At 42.2% G+C, this 19292-nt stretch overlaps 1 protein-coding gene across 4 annotated transcripts; it reads right to left on the bottom strand.

The window, feature by feature from the left end:
* Positions 1-290: 290 nt before the first annotated feature.
* On the bottom strand, positions 291-14485 carry NFU1 (NFU1 iron-sulfur cluster scaffold). Of its 4 annotated transcripts, XM_049830573.1 has the most exons (9): positions 14408-14472; positions 14013-14133; positions 12200-12306; positions 8646-8781; positions 6015-6081; positions 5044-5158; positions 3777-3840; positions 1301-1475; positions 291-522 (listed from the first exon to the last, which is right to left on the bottom strand). In XM_049830573.1, exons 3-9 carry the CDS (start codon positions 12291-12293, stop codon positions 475-477), a joined length of 699 nt encoding a protein of 232 aa, XP_049686530.1. In that variant the 5' UTR covers positions 12294-12306; positions 14013-14133; positions 14408-14472; the 3' UTR covers positions 291-474. The 4 variants fall into 4 exon arrangements, with proteins under 4 accessions (XP_049686530.1, XP_049686529.1, XP_049686531.1 ...); XM_049830572.1 differs by lacking the exon at positions 14013-14133 and having other exon boundaries at positions 14408-14485; XM_049830574.1 differs by lacking the exons at positions 14013-14133; positions 14408-14472 and adding an exon at positions 9850-9900 and having other exon boundaries at positions 12200-12283.
* Between the last annotated feature and the right edge of the window lie 4807 nt (positions 14486-19292).

Here is a 19292-nt window from a genome sequence, read left to right on the forward strand (position 1 = left end):
ATTGATATGAATCAAAAGCTTTTTAACAAGACTTGATAAACTAACATTCCCAAATTTCCCAGCTATAGAGCAAGGGCAGATAGTCCTGCAAGCCCCCTAAGGAGGTTTGGAGGAATAAACATTTAATATTTCTATTGCACAAAAAACAGTCAAGAAACTTTACTTCTGCCTTCTGGGTTTTTTTCCCACTCTTAAATTTTTTGTACAAAAGAACAATGGAGAGACGCACCACCATTTTTAAAGCCCACCATTTCCTTCTTAAGAAATAGTACAAAGTAAAGCAAAAGGAGTCTTTTTTAAATGCAGGGCATTTAATAAATTAGTCGACAAACTGCTTAAACTGATGATACATTTTCACAGATACAAGTGCAACTATTTTTCTGAAAAGAAAGGCAAATTTGGTTGTTCCTCAGCACAAAGATAGTTTACATACACCAAGAGGTAAATACTTATTTGGCCATAGATGATGCTAGCTCAGGTAGAATTTGCTTCTTTCTCCAGGTTATCATCATCGTCAACAACCTGAAAGTAAATCCACAAGTAGCTTAGGTAAACACTTTAAACTCTCAGTCCCATAGGATTGCATAGAGAATTTATTACATTAAATCCTTGCTGGACCCAAGAAGAACAGCAGTTATTCTACACCGCTGAATGACAATGGTCACGTGAAAAAGGTAAGAAAAACCTGCCATCAAAAATGCCAGGAGGTAACGTGGCCAAAATAATAGGAGCTGGTGAAGTTATTACAAAGGCCACTAGAACAATCACTACAGCATATCAGATTTTCAATAAGAAAGCAAAAGAATCTGCATTTTAGGGGACAAAAGCTTGTCCCTTATTATCACACAAAGTCACCAAAGCACAAAGGTAACAATCACTGGCAAACACAGCATGTCCAGTCCTGGGCTCCTCAGTAGAGGAGGGACATGGACATAATGGAGAGTCCAACGAGGGATCACCTCCCTCAACCTTCTGGCAACACTCCCCTTAATACAGCCCTGGAGATCGTCAGCCACCTTCGCCATAAAGGCACATCACTGGCTCAAGTTCAACTTGGCATCCACCAGGACCCCAGGTCCTTTTCTGCAAAGCTGCTTTCCAGCCAGGCAGTCTCCAGCACATTTTGGCGCAAGGGGCTTGTACAGGACTCTGCAAAGTTCTGTATCTTTTGCTAAAATACAGCTTCTGACTTGGAAAAACTGCATCTATACATCCTGTACTTTTGCTTAAATGGCCAGCCTGTCCATGCTGTAAAGGAACAAAGACCTTCTTTGCCATTTAAAAGAAAACACCAACCCACCTGTTCCACGCCTTCTACTTCAGGGATGTAGAACTGGAGCATGTTCTGTATCCCGTTCTTCAAGGTGATGATGGAACTGGGACAGCTGGTGCACGAACCCTGCAACTTCAGCTGCACAATCCCATCCTCAAAGCCTTTATAAATAACATCACCACCATCTTCTTGCACTGTCGGCCTGATGGAACATGATACTCAATTTAAAGCAAGTATAGCTGAAATATGTTTCCTTCCAGAAATCTTTAGTAAAGCTCAAATTTAATACACACAAAGAACTGTCGAGACATAGTAACTAAAGCCCTCTTTCTCTACAACCACCTGGTCCAAATTTCCAACAACTCGTGCTTTGCTGGACTCTCTCACACCGACAGCTACTGTTTTTCCGTAGGACATTAAGCAAAACATATTTGCAATGGATGCAGCAGCATACGAAGGAATCGCTGAAATTCTAGGGGCGAGGGTAAGCACCTCAGAGTAGAGCTTGAGTCAGCCTGCAAAGGCATACTGGTTTGCCTTGAGGCGCTCCCCGCATGTAACAATAATTGCCTCAGTTATGTGCCAAATATAACAGGCGTGTGTCCTACTATATGATGCATGTACATCTGTTACCTGACTAGGGCCAGTGATAAGAAGTCCTTAAGTGTTTCCATAAATAAATACGCAGTTCGCCATAGTTTACACAAGACAGAAAAAAGCTCCAACTATAAAAGCTTAATCCTGCTAATGGGGGAAGAAACCAGCATCTGATAAGATCCCCGTACTATTAGCATTTCTGCAGCCTGGTCCCCTTTTGCAAGCAAAAAATGCCCAGCATTGTAACTGTATCCCCATAGCAACATTTTTCCAGACCAAGCTAAAACCATCAAGTTACTCTAACAGAAGCTCTTTATACTGACTTCCAAAATAACTCTCTGAGAACTACACTCCTAGGAGAATAATCTATGAACCTGACACATTTATTAACGGCTCACCATAGCAAATTATCTCCATTCCAGAAAGCCAAAGAACATGACTAAAAATCCCATTTTTCTTCTTTGAAATTAACTTTTTTGACACACTACAAGACCTTTCAGATCTACGTTCCCTCCATCCTGCACCTTCTGACAACTTCTCTGCATGTATTTTTGATCGACTAAACAATAAATGCTCTGTATGTACCACTGGTTTATATATAGCTTCTGTAAACTATCCTGCTATAAAATGAAGGAAGATACACTACTGCTAATATTCTCATCAATGGCTTCTTGATCCACTGAGGGGTACAGGGAGGAAGGAAATGAAAGACAGAAAAAGGTGGGGAAAACCAGAAAATTGGGTAGAAATTCTGCAACCGTTACAAAAGGCCACTGGGAAATCAAGGACTAACACACCAGAGGGAGCTTCAATGACCACAAACCCAGCAAGAGCAGGGCTTAGCTTCTATCGTGGCTTTGTACAACAGTGTAACTGGGTTACACGTTTCAACACTTAGTACATATGCTTGGGAAAAATGTTCCAGCTTATTTCTGCTTTTCTCCCTCTTTCCTTTCAGGAAAATTAACCAGTACCATGTGTCAGCTGTGAGATAACCAAAATGGTATTTTTAAATATCACTTTTAAAATGCAGCATCTAAAAAAAAAAAAAAAAAAAGAAATAAAAAAGCCAAAGTTTGTCATAGCTTCTGGAAAAATTAAACTGAATTCCATGATTTTGACCCACACACACATTTCTGGTTCCTGCAATTTGCAAGCTGGGGAAGATGCTGCCATCAGATATCACAGCTTCAGAAACACATAAGACATTTTCCCCTGCATCTAAAATGTCAAGTTGCTTATTCCTTTCAGTTCACTTTGGAAGGCAATTAACAAGCATAAAAATATACTTCAGGTAAACAACACGATCCATAGCCACTCTTGAGACTTCATTAGTTACCACCAGTTTCTAAATTCAAGCTGTGTTAAAATACCGATAAAATTGCAACAGAATGCAAGGACAAAATCCACTGAAGCCCAGACAGCAAGGGAAACCCAGGAGTAAATTTTCCTTTGGTGTATAATAGAAGAGTACAAACTATTTTGGAATACTTGGAAGAGAAGGACAAGTACAAATATAACAGAGACGAATACAACACAGGAAAAAAAGAGTTACCGTAAAGGCAAAGATTGTGTTGTTTTCCCTATTTACAAATAGCCAGGTTAAGCCCAATGGACCTGTTTAAATGTATTATGGAGGAGGGTAAGACTAATACACTGATCTAAAAATCATTCAGCAATACAGACTCCATTCAGCACATAGTTTGCTTAAACAGGAAAACTTCTTGGAAAGTTTTCAATTAGAGGAAACAGCATTCTCAGCTCTGGCCAGTTTTGCACTTCAAACCCCCAAACTAGATATGGAATCACGAAATCGCACATACTGAAAGAAAAATGCACTGTTCCCCAAATAAACTCAAACCCCAAGACTAACTCACTCCACCTAGCAGTAATGTTCCTGGTCTACCTTATTCTTGTATCCAGCAGTTCTTTAATCATCAGTACAACTTCATCATCTTCTTCTGATGCAGCTTGGGAAAAGAAAAATGTGCAAATCAGAACTTGGAGAGAATTCCGATATGATTATTAACACTGTATATTCATAATGGCAGAATGAAATAGCATAAAAACATTGCTGAGATGACTGAAACCAAAAGGCAGAAGTCTTAATTCAGAGTAAGTATCTTTTTCTGCATTATCCTTGTTTACGTCCCAGGCTTTTGCCAACAAAAACCAGTATAGGTTCAGAGTTGTTCTCAAAAGGCAAAGGCCTTAACAGACAACAGTAGTGCCACCTTTTAAAGGAAGCAACAACTAACATTCAATAAGGATGCATGAAAGGCAGCAAGAACTAACATTCAATAAGGATGCATGGGTTAAGGCAGGGTCCTCAGAAGGAAAGTTCTAGCAATTTAAAAAATTTAGCAGGAGAAGAATTATAAACATGTCAGAGTTTAGCAGCTCTGGATGCAATTTTAAGCTCAGTGTTAGTCTCGCAGAAGCATTTTTAAAGACAACTTTTTCAAATAAAATAAAGTCTATGTTAATATTGAAATTAAATCCAGATGTAACAGAGCGGAGAGAAATTCAACGGTCATCATCTTCCTTAAAACACTGGAAAAATTGTTTAAGTCAGTAAGTTGCAAATGAGAAAATTAAAGGCAAAATACTGCCCTTGAGTTAAATTATAAGTTAGTCTCAGTTACTTTCTGTTACAGTTTGGAAAAGACTTGTTACTGTATCTTGTTCATTTAAGACCATAAACCTATCATTAAGACATGGACATTAAGCCTGGGCACTCTTTTTTGATTTAAGGATGGAAATAACACCCTTTGCAGGTGCCCATACAAAAAGGATATGCAGCAACACCCCATAGGTTTCTAAAGACAGTCTCGGTTCTTGCAAAAATATTTCACGCACACGAAGTATAACAGAATATGGTCCATGCTGCCAAAACACGTTGTTCAGCACAGCTCCTGTGAAGATCTACTCTTCATATTACAGCAGATGAGAACGAAGCTTTATATTCATGGGTAAGCATCTCTTTCAGACAGCGCAGCACTGCTTCTGCTAGAACATACATGTTCTACAAATTCTGTCCTGTGCTGGTTTTAGCAGTTTTCACTTTAAATCCTCCTGCATGCTTTTCTGAGGGCCAAGTGGAGGCTCTTCTGTATGTCAAAAAACTAAACTCAAGGGCAGATACTGGCCTCTTCCTGAAGAGTTTGATTTACCTGTATCTGTCCTAGGTGCCTCATCAGTAACTACAGGTAGGCCAGAGGCAAAGAAATCCATTATAGTTGCATAAATATCTGGTTTCAGTAAATTCCAATCCAGGTCTTCACTCTCCTATGAGAATCAAAGGGGGGAGGGGGGGGGAAGAATGAAAACAGAGTATCTACCTCCTAACAATAAGTTAGGCAGAGATTCTTATGTTAAAATTATCATAACGGCCTCTCACATGCGATGCATGAATTTTATTTCATAGTTTTGTCAAGTCCAGCTTTGCCAAAAAAGTTCAGTGAGACTCAATTTATAATAGTCAACAGAAAGCTTTCCTAGTTTGCAAGCCAAGTGCTATTAAAATATTACCTAAGAAGAGGTGAAAAAGACAGACTCCTAAATACATTATTTGACACATATTTTTACCAAGGTGTTTCAGAGACTCAAGATTCTTTGATTCCATTTAATTTCGAGCCAAATTATCATTCACTGAATTGCCCTCTGCTCTTCCCATGTAAGAGCATAACTGCACAGTTACTACGCAACACCTTACCTCTGCTGACATGAGCTCCACACCTTGGGTAAACACAACACTGCCTACAACACACTCCATCCTGGTCATACAATCATCTCCTTTGTAAGCATTCTCTGGAGGTCATCTAGTCCCGCCTCCTGTTTGACACAGAGCCAACTTCCACGTTGACCACATTGCACAGGGCCTCATCTAGCCCAACATCGACCACTTCCAAGATTAAAGAATCTACAGCTTCCCTGGACAACCTATTCCAGTGCTCATCCATGCATTGTGATTTTTTTTTTCTTTTATATTGAAGTCAATTTCCTTTACGCCACTTGCGAACACTGCCTCTGGTACTTTCGCTACCTGTGTCCAGGAGTCTGACTAGCTCTTCTCTATGGCTGTCTATTAGACAGCTGAGTCTCAACTCATCTTTTAGTACATTTGAATCTTTGATCTGCTCACCTTGGTGATTGTGATGAAGTCTGGTCCAAAGAAAATACTTTTAACTCCTTCAATTTTGAATAACTGCCTGTTAGGAAAACAAAAAAAAAATAATCCAAAAATGCACATACATTTCAGGCAAATGTCCCAGAAATAAACTTCTAGCATACACTTCTAGACAAAAATAAGCACTAAAACCAGAGCCATTACCAGGAACTTGGAGTTACTTCACCTACAGCTTAGTAAGAGCCAGGAGATCCTGCTGTGAAGCAGTGTACATCGTAAAACTGAACACATCTTACAGGACTTTTCCACAAGATGTGTGAAAGAGTTACTCTCTCTCCAGTTCTTCTTTGAAAGGCAAAATTATATTCTGTATATAAAAAAGTATTTGTTCAGCAACAAAACCAGTAGATATCTATTGTTTCAGGTAGGGCTAGTGCAAACACAAGGAATGTTCCTTAGATGAAAGCAAGTTATTTAAAGTAATTCAACTCCATAAAAACTGCCTTCAACTCTGTTGCCAAATAAAAGGATTAGTACCAAGCAGTCTGCAAGGCTTTAACACACCAATTCACTTTGTGAGCAATCGTCAGTATTTTTAGTCATTTGCATGGCACATGAAAAATCTTAAGATTTAGTAAAGGCTCCAGATTCATACTAAATTGCTTGAGATGGCCCATACAGCACCAACAGCACCAAACAACCAGGTGGTAAATTAGCACACATCCAAAGCAAAACAAGAACTTAGATGATAGGAAAGAGCATGTTTTTGACAATATTTTAAGTATAAAAAGCAGAATGAGAATGTAAACACCAATTTCCACAAATGGTTAAATAAAACCCAACAAATTAATCTACAGAATAAATAAATGATGCTACTCCTGAAGAGTTAAAAAAATAAATCATTAAAAGTAGGAAGCACCTGGCATTAAATACAGCATAAGGCTCTAAGAGCATTTTTGTAATTAAGGCAGGGGGGAAGATATTCTCCTGAAAGACTGGAAAACATCAAAAATGCCATGAATGCATGAACTGGAAATCTTATCATAAAGGTATGCATGATGAAAGGTGACAGAAGAGATTTCACAATACCCATTTGAAAGAACTTCCACACATAAAACAGTTACACAGGTATTGGGCTTTGTATCACTAAACCAACTGTATTTTCAAGTTACTTAAACAATGGAATTATGCAAGTGCCCCAAAATCATCCTAGACCTATTAAATAATTCTCCCCTCTGCTTTATGAAGCTTTTATTACTTCTTCGGAAAATGAATATTCCCTTTTAAAAGAAATGAGTAATCCATTTACAAAAAACATAATCTGGGGTTTAACGACATATAGTAGACAATTTTTTCCCATTAACCTGCACAACACGCACAATCAAGCTGTTTTGCCATGGTACATATTCTAGCACGTATATCTTCTTTGATGAAAACGTCTATTTGCAGATGTATGACAACAAAAAGCCACTTTCTGACAGTTGATTTCATTCTGCAACCTGATGCACTTTGGCATAATCATATCTCACAGCTTCAGCATTCCACTAACGCGTTTTGATGTCCTCAAAAACCTTCTATGTTGTATTTATTACTTTAAGTCACAGAACTTTGCTTCTAAAGATCCTGTTTGCTCTCCAACAACTCTGCAAGAGACCTTTGGAAATGTCAGAGTGGCACGTTTGATAACCCTGCAGTTCCTAGAGAGACTGTCACATGAAACAGCTTCTACTTTTGCATGTAATTCTTCCAATATGCAGAAAGATGTCTTAAACTGGGATCTCTGGAGGTAACCTACTGCAGCATTTCTGGATCTCACCCTCAAATCGAAGCTCTTCCACCCATGTAACGGCTAAAGTTTCTTTTCACATGCTAATGTGAAAGCAATGACAAACACGCAAAATGGATGCTTCCAAATATTCCCAGAGAGGCTTGTGATGGTGCTCCAAACCCCTTCTATACCAAGATGATATGCATTGATTTACCGCTCAGCAATTCTTACTCCAGATTATGCATTTTGGTGTTGAAAGCTGCAACCCCCAAGACCTGTTACAGATCCAGCCTGAAAGAGTGGACCAAAGCTGGCCTTCCTTTGACTGAAACTTTACAAACCTTCTGTGAAAGAAAAATCCATTGGCTTTGAAGTTCAGGTTAGCACCAACATCTGCTAAAGCAAGCAAGCTACTACATTTAATTTGTAGTATTTGAGGACTATTTACTTCCTTATGCCATCTATTTCCCAATTCTGAAAAGTTGCGTGCTTTCCAAGTAACTACTGGAATTAAGTGTATTCTGATGGGAATGATTTTGCAAAATCAGGCCCAGAGGTCCCGCCCGTGATGCGGCAAGTGTTCAAGAATACTGGTTTATAATACCACTCAATCCAGTTGCATAAACTAGACCATGATGCATTCTGCTGTGATATAGCTGTGGGGAGTACAGACACACAGAAAGACTACTTTAGTAATGACAATCTTCCCAGCTTTAATTTTATGCAGAAGTAAAGCAGCATTAAGAAGTTAAACCCAACCAAGCTGCTCCTGAGTATAAGGAGGAGCAGAATGATCAGAAGCTGTGCTTAAAACCATCAGTTGTAGACATGCAGCCCATACTGGTCCCCCAAACAAATTATGACATGTTTAGTAATACCTTGCTAAAGGTGAGCAAAATGCTGCAGCTGGTGTGGAAAACTCCATAGTCCTTGACTCCAGCACTTCCTTCCCTGGAATAAACTTCAAACTATTTGGATTTGGTGTGTCCTGAGTTTGAATAAACATGCCTCTTACTGGAAATTAAAAATAAAATTAAAAAAAAAAAAAAAAAAAAAAAAAGAATTAAAAAAATTATGTAATCAAACCTAAGTAGCTTAGAAGAAAGTCAAGGACCCCGATTACTTAGCAAGCCAAGACCAGGGTGATGACTGTGCTATAGCAAACAGCAGCCTGTGCAGTAATGGTACTTTAAAAACACAATGCAATGGGTTCCATGAAAGCCTCCAGACTGACACAAAGACTGATGAACACAGGCATGTTATCTCGCAGGTAACAAGATGATAAATGGAACCTTGTTGTCCTGGTTTTGGCTGGGATAGAGTTAATTTTCTTCCTAGTAGCTGGTACAGCATGGTTTGGATTTAGTATGAGAATAATGTTGGTAACACACTGATTTTTTTGGCTGTTGCTAAGTAGGGCTTATCCAAAGTTAATGATTTTTCAGTTTCCCATGGTCTGCCAGCAAGCAGTGGTACAAGAAGCTGGGAGGGAGCATAGCCAGGACAGCTGACCCGAACTAGGCAAAGGGATATCCCATACCATAGAACACTGTGCTCAGTATATAAACTCCGGGGAGTTGGCTGGGAGGGGTGGATCGCTGCTCAGGCATTGGTCAGAGGGTGGTGAGCAATTGCATTGTGCATCACTTGTCTTTTCTTGGGTCTAATTTCTGTCTTTTTGAATATATTCCTTTTCATTACAATTATTATTACTGTTTTTTGGGGTTATTTTAATTTTAGTTATTAAACTGTTCTTATCTCAACCCACGAGTTTTACTTCCCCCCCCCGCCCCCATTTCTCCTCCCCATCCTCCTGGGAGGGGAGAGGAGTGAGCGAGTGGCTGTGTGGTGCTTAGCTGTCTTTGCTTCTTTTACTAATTTTCATTTACTAAAAAGCATGCTACTGCAACAGCATCAAACTGCATGAGGCCAGTACCATCCTCGCCTTCTACTGAAGGCCAAGAGATGCAACCTTCATTTCTCTGTTGCGTTTAGGTTTTTTATTTTATGATCTTCAAATGCTGTGAAGTCCCTTCTCCAGCATTATCACTTACTGTTCAAAGCATAATCAGTTTTACTAACCCTCTTGAAGATACACAATTTATAGGGGTTTTTATTTCATTTTTCAGCACTCTAAAAAAAAGAAAAAACAAGCATAGCAATAGTTACGGTGAACCGCGCCCTGCTTATGTTTTTCAGAGTGGAAAATTACTGCAAACTGTCAGTTAACTTCCAGAAATTGAACTGACCAAACAATTAAAAATAACATTATTTACAATTCACTAGTAAAGATGTTTAAAAGATAAATTTTAAATGAAGTTCCTTTTGCAGCCCACGTCTGTCTCACTAGAAGAGTGTAAAAAACTGATCTTGACTAAAATTTAATACTCTACATTTAATGGTGTACATTTAATAGCGTATTTTCCTGTAAACATGTCCACACAGCACATGCCTGACATCCCACTGAAGTTGAACATCAGCTAGGGACAGTCTCACATCTTCTAATTCTCTTTCTAGTTCTCCTTCTTCCTAACTCTTCCTGCACATCAAATAACAAAGTGATAAATGAGCATTCAGGAAAGAAAAAAATGCATTTTAAAACCAAAAATCTCTAGGAACTAATATTTATAGATAAATTATACTTGAGAAACAAGCTCACATACTTCAAAAAACATGCAATAGAGGAATTTAAAGCAGCAAAAAGAGCTGACATTTTCATTTTTGTAAACTGCCATTTTGCTCATGACTCCCTAGTATTAGATGACAAATCACGCTATTTATATATTGCCAAATTGTTACTGCATGTGCCTGTCATGGTAACAATCCATTTGACTTGAACATACACAATGGGAAAGTACGCACAGGCTACATTTTCTTTTCTATTTTTTTTTTTTAAAAGGGAAAAAAAAAGACTTAGCACAGAAGCATTTAGTTTCAACATGAAAAGAATAATCCTGACAGAGCAAGCAACTAGTCAGCTTTATGTATGGGTATGGAAGAACTACTCATCTTCCAGATACAGCTGGCATCCAAAAAAATCACATCCAGCCTAACAGCGTAGTTAACAAATAAGCAACAACAGGTATTTGGATGGTGTAAATGGAGTACTCTCCGCCCGTTTTTTGAAAGCAGTGAGTCACCAACAGCTATCGTATGTTGTTCATGTAACATTTCTAACACCCTAAAACACAAATGGCTGTATCAGCGCTCCGAAAAGGTGTCCACATGGGTAGGCTCTGTATTTTAAAAGTGTCTTCTGCAGTTGAAGATCTGCAGATCTGAAGACCAGGTTTTCCAATCGTCAATCAACCTGGAGAGTTCTTTGCACAGCTGTGAATAACTTGTTTGGAATTTATTATTCAGTCATTGGTAATGGGCTGTACTTACATCTAGCATCTACATAATTTCTTTCAACCCTCTGCGGAACGCTGTGTATACCTGCTTATTATTCTGTTCTGCCATCTGCTCAAGATACCAAAGAGAGGCTGACTTTAGTAGGACGCTTGCAGAAGCAGGTAAAATACTACGTCTACTTATCAGAGTCTGCCTGTTGATTAGAACTGAAATACAAAAAATGGTGCTGGACCAGACAAGATTGGACTTCTCTAAAATCAAAATGAAAAAGAAACTTCTGCCTGCGCAGACTCATTTAAATAAGATTTCCATTTGTGACTAATTCCATGCAACAGCACCTGCACAATTTTTTTGTCTTAGACTCTTTTTGCTACAGCATTGGAGAGCAGTTAAATCCCTCAGGCAGGTACAAAAGCACAATGTTTTTCTGCGGTGCAAGTTTCACAGATTTTTTTTTTTTTTTTTCTCTTCTGAGCATTACCATCCTACCAAAGAAAACATTAGGTAAAACAAGCTCAATCTTAAACATTGCTTTTTCAGGGTAATACCATGTTGCAGATAATATTAATGAAGAATGTCATTAATGCACCATACATGGATGCATGTTCAACAGGGTGGAAAATTAAAAAAAGAAAATATTCCAGGTATAAAAATGAAAGGCTTTGCTTTCATCCTTGCTAGGTTCTATCTGGATGGCGAGCAATTTTATCTGGCAGAGCTCAGCAGCTGAAGCAGGACAGAAAGCAACACAGTCTTTCAGAACAGATACATTTGCACTAAGATAGAAATTAAATTAAGAAGTGCAGCAAAGCCCAAAAAATATTTTGCATTAACAGAGCCCCTTATAAGTCCTGGCAGCTGAATGAAACAGAAAAAAACATGTATAATCAAGCACATAGTGAGGCATCCACATCATCTCCCCCAGCTCCAAATGTCCAAATGCACTAACACTTCATTAAAAACCACCTAGGAAGTGTTATCACACTCAGGTTTCAGAAAGAATAGTAGGCTTTCATTATTATCACAAGACATAAAAACTCACAATGGACTCATCTATTCATTTTTAACTAGTATGTACCTGCATTATGCCATACAGCAAATGGAAGAAATGGTTTCTTTTGTGCAAGTTGGTGGAAAGACCGTGGAGTTGTCAAATTATCATCTTTTAACATCGTACGACAGAACCTAGAGAAAAATAATTTTACTAACAATTTCTAAATTGCAAGTTTACGCTACTAAACTACAAGTTTACACTGAAAGAGTGTTTCACGTGCTTCTAGCAACCCCAGAACTCAGCAAGCCACTCACCTGCCTTAAACCTCCCAGATAATGCAGCAAGCTCGCAGGCTAGATCACAAAAAGTCCGTTACTTTTCCCCTCTTTTCAGTGCTCCCTCTCTCTCATAATAAGACATAACTCTCCAATTTTAGCCACCTGAAAAATTAACCTAGACTCCTTCACAGTCACTAAAGACAGGCAAATCACCTTACTTACCTATAACAGAAGAGGATAAATCACCCTAAGGAAGCCTTTTGTCTTCCTTTTGATGCACCTGGAAATCTAGCTTGGGCTAAATACCTAATTTTCAGCAGATTAAAGACAGCTGTGCTGAATCCAACCCCAAGCACTTGAGGCTAAATCAAGGCCAGAATTTACTCCTATACTCTGTGGGTTTAACTAGTCAAACATAAAGCTCTTCTGTAAGACTCTTAGAAGATATGAGACAGGCTAAAAAAGTAATGCAATAGCCACTCTTATACAAACAATTCTAAGAAAAAAATACCAGGACAACATTTGGATAAAAGATAAAACTCCATTAGCTACACATACCAAGCCATACCTCACCCCTGTCCATCTCTATGTATTTCTTCCCTTTGGGGAATAAAGAAGTTCAGTATATTCTCGCTCAAATACTGTTCCAGAATTAAACCAGACCAGTTAAAAAGAGGCCCTGCTCCATACTGGACACATAACTCACACTAGCAGTCAAAACAGGGGGGTGTCATCTGCTCAGATAAAGCTAAAAAGGGGGAGAGCATGGGAGGGGGAAAGAAAAAAATGTGAAGACAAAAAGCAAAAAGTAACATGCCTCTTTCAAAGGCGTAAATACGTGCTTGCACATCTGATTTCTGTAAATGTATGCACAGCCAACAGCGTCCGTGTATGTCAAAGCAAAGTGAAAAATCAGAAAATGTAACCAAAAACCACCTTGTGTCACACATAGCGCAGATAAATATTACATACAAAGGATTAATTATCTGGTTTCTCTCCTCCTTAGCAGGTAAACTAAATAAATTATATCTGCAGGGGCTGTTACTAACAGAGGAGGCTGATTCTCTCAGGGAGTCGTAAAACAGAACAGAAGCACTACACCTGGGCCCAGATTCCTCAAACACAGTAATAGGAGTAAAGCTCTGTCTCATGAAATGGACCTCTCTGCTGTGAGTGGGACATGAATACAGCAAAGGTCTAAATCACATTATTTGTTTACTTTTGTGGTCTTGGTAACAGGTACAAAGACCACAACAGGATGTGCGAGGAAGGTCCCCCAAGAGGAGAGTTCTCCTTTCTCGCTTTAGCTTTGGGGAATAAACATTATAGTCCCTTTTACAGTCCACAACACAGGGCAGGAGGAGTGCTCATCACCACACAGGCCTTTGAATTTCCCCTTACTGCAGTCTTTAGCAACTGCGGGGGAGGAATTTCCCCTTATTGCTTGGCCCCAAGAATACAAATGTGGGAGAGTTAACTGCCCCTCAGTGCATAATGCTGTGCACATGAGGGGAGAGGGAATTACTCCTAGTTGCACTATCCTGAGCACAGGTGGGGGGAATTACTCCTCGTTGCATGGTCCAGAGTACACGTGAGGGGAATCCCCCCTCATCACTCACACGGTACGCAGGGGGGTGAGCAGTCCCTCAGGGGAAGGCCCTCAGCACCTGCCTGTCGGGGGGAATTAACGCCTCGCCGTTGTAATGGGGTCGGGGGAAGAGCCAGCTTCTCGCTGCCCGTCTGTAATGAGGAGACGGAAGAAGTAACTTCACCCTCGTCCGCCCTGCTGCAGCGAGGAAGGAAAGGGGAAGACCGAGGGGAGGCCGGCGCGGTGCCGCTCACTGCGACATGGCCGTCGTGTGTCCCGTCCCCACCCCCCACCCCCACCCCCCAGGGGAAAAGGCGAGAGGGGACCCCTCCGGGGAAAAAAAAAAAAAAAAAAAAAAAAAAAAAGCCAGGTTCCCTCCTCCGGGCCGGGGCAACGAGGAGCCGAAGGAGCCCCGCGGTCACCTACCGGCCGCCCAACCCCGCAGCCGCGCCGAGCCACCGCGCGGCCGCCATCTTGGAGCTTCCTCAGGGCCGGCGGTCGCTGCCGCCCCGCCCCTTTCGCCCGCCCCGCCCGAGGCGCGGCGGCCCCTGGCGGGAAAGGCGCGCGCCGGCCGCCCTGCAGCGCGGAGCTGCTTTCCCCTCACCCCCCGCCGACCCGAGCAAGGCCTGGCCGCGCAGGGGACATTTCCTACAGCCGGCACGTTTGCTAAAAATATAGAAATGCTTGCCAAAACCAAAGCACCACCCCCAAAAGACAACACTTTTTTTTTTTTTTTTTTTTTTTTAAAAAAATACAGGTACTTTCTTCTTACCCTTGCAGCGCCAATGAGGCCCTAATGGCTGTGTCGAGCTGCCGGTATCGCTTTCTCCCCCCCTGGAAGGAGCAGCATGGGTTACCACACATAGGGCTTAGAAACAGCCCCCTCCAGACCAGGTTTCACCACCCAGTAACCCACAAAAAGCCCCCCCCCCCCCCCCCCCCCAACTCTCACAAGCCATCAAGAAATTGCAAATTTAGCACAGTGACCTTCCAGAGGCGGGGACTGCAGAAAACGTTAGAGGTAATGCGTTTGTTTTGATCAAAATATATTTGAGGTGGAAGCCCTCGATGTTGCAGATGGCAGCCGCTGTCGACATTCAGGGCTGTTGCACAAGAAACAAGAGGAGGAAGAGTCTCCCTCGGGAGGAAGGACACACATTTGCAATTTCAGCACGATGAAGATGTTCCACTGTGCGTATGGGCCGTGGCTGCCTCTCCTCCCTTTGGTGTGATTATAGTCCTGCCGATTTTGGACCAGAAAGTCACTTACGTTAAGCCGATCATAGCTGCTTATTCTCCTACAATTAACTAATACAACCTAAAAATCCAACAAAGTTCTTCAAACAAATTTTAAGCCCTTCATTTCAGTCATTCCTTGCTGGATTCGCTGTACCTTGGCACACAGCTGTGCTCACAGAAAGCACGTTTTCCCTGGGCTTTGCCAAAACCTATTCTTGGATACCCGCCCGGCCCCCATGGCCCGCGTCCGCCGCTCAGCGCGGTCAGCACGGCACGGAGCGTTTCACTCACGTACGGCGGATCCTTCCCTGGGGATGGGTTCCTTCTGCACCTCCTCTCTTGCAGCAGCAGCTCATGGGTTCGCAGGGAGGGCTCGATAGCTCTGCACTGTCTGGTAGAGTTGCCCTGGACATGAAGGTTTCTCTCCAGTAAAGTGGAATATCCACTGCTTAAAGCAGTAAGATCTAAGCAGTTTGACTTTCCGACTGCCAGGTAAAATAGTAGGGACAGACAGAGTTCAGTACCTTGCTAGGAAGAACTCATTAAAAACCAGGTGGGGAGGGCAGAAGGAATGCACAGCGGACAAGATGTATTGTAATCAGATACAGTTTTAATAAAATGTACATAAGTTTACAACTCAACATTTCTTCATAACGATTACCAGAAACACAGATGATCACACCTGGAGTGCAAAACCTGACTCCATCAAATCTGCAAGTCAGAGGTACTTCCAAGACCGCTAAGAATTACCGTAATAACAGCGCGGTGCAAACGAAACACTGCTCTTAGGACACGAGTCACAGATTGTTTGTCACAGTTAGCGGAGACCACGGACACTCCCAGCTCCGGCTTCCCGCTCCACGCGGAAACAAGGGATTTTCTTTCGCTGCCGGACTCGGCGTGTAGGGATGCTCTACCAGCTGCATCCTACATCGGGAGCTCGCGGCACGGATCGAGCACCCTGCCTTCCCCACCCCCGCGAGCAATATCGTCTCCCTTTGGAAGGGAGGGATCAGGGAACAGCGGATCGTCGTTATCCCTCTAACTTCACAGCGGAGTATTTCTAGGCGTGTGTGAGGGTAGTTACCCTGCCTACAATGGAAACTACAGGCCGTAGCTTATTTTTAGAAACACTAACAGAGCTGATCAGGTTTTAGGAATGTGTTTCAGAACTGGAACAGCATTTCACTGTCAAGACACTAGTGTAAAAATGCTTTGGAGTCTTTCGGTGTACTGAAAGGCCTTGATTTAACACCATGAGAAAAAAAAAAAAGAAGAAAAAAAACCCCACAAAAATTCAACTCCCCAACACAAGAGTCTTTGGTGGAAGCTGAGTTAAAGTAACCGATTACCACTTTGGAGTGATTGAGAGTTCAGCAATTAAACAGATCTCGCTCAGCCTTGCTTAAGTCCCGCTGAACACATGATTCAGGTGCTGTGTGTCATGATCTCTTACACAGGTTTGCCGTTACGAGCTTACTAACACCTATGTGCTCCATGCATTGGGTGCATTACAGATTGAGTGTGCGCTGGCTTCAAGAGACTAAGATTGTAAACTTAACACCATGTACGACTAATGCTGAGCTGGCTGCAAGAGGAGATGTGGGGAAGGTCCCCCAAAAATACTGCAGCAAGCTGCGGAAAGTGCAGGTTACCACCACGGCGGCTGGTCCCCTGACGTGCGCTGTACAAACATCAGGGCAGTGAGGCACAGAGAGCCAAGCCAACTGTTTGGTTGGGGGTTTTTTTTGCATGCAGAAACTGATTAATCACTTTGAAGAGAGACTTTAAGTGCATTCAAGCTGAAGTTGGCAATGGGTAAGAACCAGTCCCTTTCCCAGCACAAATCTAAGATTGTCGCAGGACTGCAGCGGTAACTGTGGCCCTCTGGCTGTGCATGAGGACCCAGGGCAGTTAACAATTTACTACAGCTTTACAAAAAGATGAAACCAGTGGTTCTGTTCAGAAAACTGACCTCAGAATGCAGCATTGAGGCCATACCGCTCTTATTTCATTAAGATCACCAGTTGTGTGGCAAAGAAAACAATTAGCATTATTCTTCCACACTCATTAAAAACAGCAAGCTTCAGAGACTACGGAAATGAAATTTCCGCTTACAATTCATCACGCTGAAGCTGCAGTACTGGCAGTGCAGGATTAGAATAGAAGGAATACAGGCTGGAAATGAGAAGGACGTCAGACTAACAGGCATTGAAATTCAGCTTTCTGACCATACCCAGAAGTCCCGTTACTTTATAGGTCACATGCAGAGACACAAACAAGCCGCCTCCACCCCCCAAAAAGAGATTTAAAACCATTTAAGCACTGGATGTATGCTGGCAGGATCATTAGCTTCTGGGGCATGGTTAGATTACTCTTTGTGTAAAGTGTTTGAAGAACATGAAAGCTGTCAAAATGCTAGCTGGAAATTCAGCCTGACCCAACCTGAATCAGGGCTGTAAACAAGCCCGCACACCTCGCTGCGCCTTGGTGCATTTTCCCTTTCTCCCTCGGCTGGCAGTGCAGGATAGCAAGGTCTGAACGACATGCAGCTCATCTCCACCTCGCCGACACAAACGCACACGCAGGAGACAAGGGGCCCCAGTCCAAGCATGAAGGGCAACAGGCTCATGCTGCTCCAGCATCGGCTAAATGAGACCTGGACGTGGCACTGAAAGAAGTTTCACAGAATTATCCCAGAGCAAATTTTCAAGTAAAAATGAAGGAAAAGGAAGGAGAACCTGAATCCAGTTAGCAGAGGTAATACCTTGAACCCACATCTTATTTGTACACAGTATCTGCTCGCTCCAGTGAAGCATCTGCCTGTTCCACAGATTCATCCCTGCACCGCCAAGGCTTGACCTGCCTTCCAACAGCTTCCCGAGCGAATTTAACAGCTCGAGGCCGAATTCAGCCTCCTGGCTGCATGCACGGCCATGACACAGGTTGCATGTTGAAACAAATCTGGGCCCTCGAGCTCGGACTCCTTGGTATCCCTTGAATTCACAGTTTTGCTATCGCAGTCATTCTCGGCATCTCTCGCTGATCCAATCCAGCAACAACTGACTTGGGGGTTATATATCTAAAACAAAATCAACAACCGCCTTTCGAGTATATATTTAAACAGAAAACGACAACAAAACACAATAAACAACAGCCTCAGCTTTGCTGAAGAAACATCTCGAGGGAAACCCCGAAATTTCTTTACAGTACTTTTGTTTTCAAAAAGTGGTGATGGAGGACAGAAAAAACCCCTAAACCACTAGTATGCACCAATATTACTTCGAGCGCAGGAGAGCAGGGCAGAAGGTTCCCAGCTCCACACAACCCGACCTGACCTGGGCCCGACAAGTGACTATTTGCCAGCAACTGGGCTGCGGAAGCCAACGTAGCCTCCCTGCTTTCAAGTATTCTCCCTCCCACCCCAGGGCTTTAGGACATCAGTCCAAGCTTCTCCTTCTCCCTTCCAGGCAATGCCCACGCCAAGCGCATCCAGCAGAACATTTGGCTCATCTCTTGCGACTGGAGATATTTTGGAGGGGAACTGAACTCAGGGAGGGGAAAAGAAACATGGAGCAGTCAGTAACTCCTATTTGCAGATGCTTTGCTAGTCAGCTCCTGGCCTTCAGGTTTTTTCCATCCATCCTCCCCTTACACTGCTGGGCTTAAAAGTCAGCAGCGAGTCAGCCCTGGACTGTGCGATGTTCTGATTTGTTTAAGCAGCCTTCATGTGCATCTTTAATATGCCTGTTGCATTCCTTTAACGCTTATTATTTGGACATCAAAGATACATATGGGAGGTGGTGTCAGGTTTTTCCCCCCATGCAAAACCAGACTGAGGTCTATTTTTGGCTGCAGAAGCTCTCCCGCGTGTGACTCCACGTGTGAGTTAGGGGGACCTACGGCTGTTCCTTCCCTCTCTCAGCGTGACAGTACTCTCAGTACTTTCTCTCTGAGTACAAACACATCAGGAAGCCAGCAGGGCAGGAACCTCTGCTCTACATACGCCCGGTCCTGATCTCAACAACCTACCCATTGCTCCAACAATTCCCCTGAAAACACCCAAAGACCT

This window comes from Accipiter gentilis, chromosome 28 (genome assembly GCF_929443795.1).
Source record: "Accipiter gentilis chromosome 28, bAccGen1.1, whole genome shotgun sequence".
In the NCBI taxonomy this organism is placed as follows: domain Eukaryota; kingdom Metazoa; phylum Chordata; class Aves; order Accipitriformes; family Accipitridae; genus Astur; species Astur gentilis.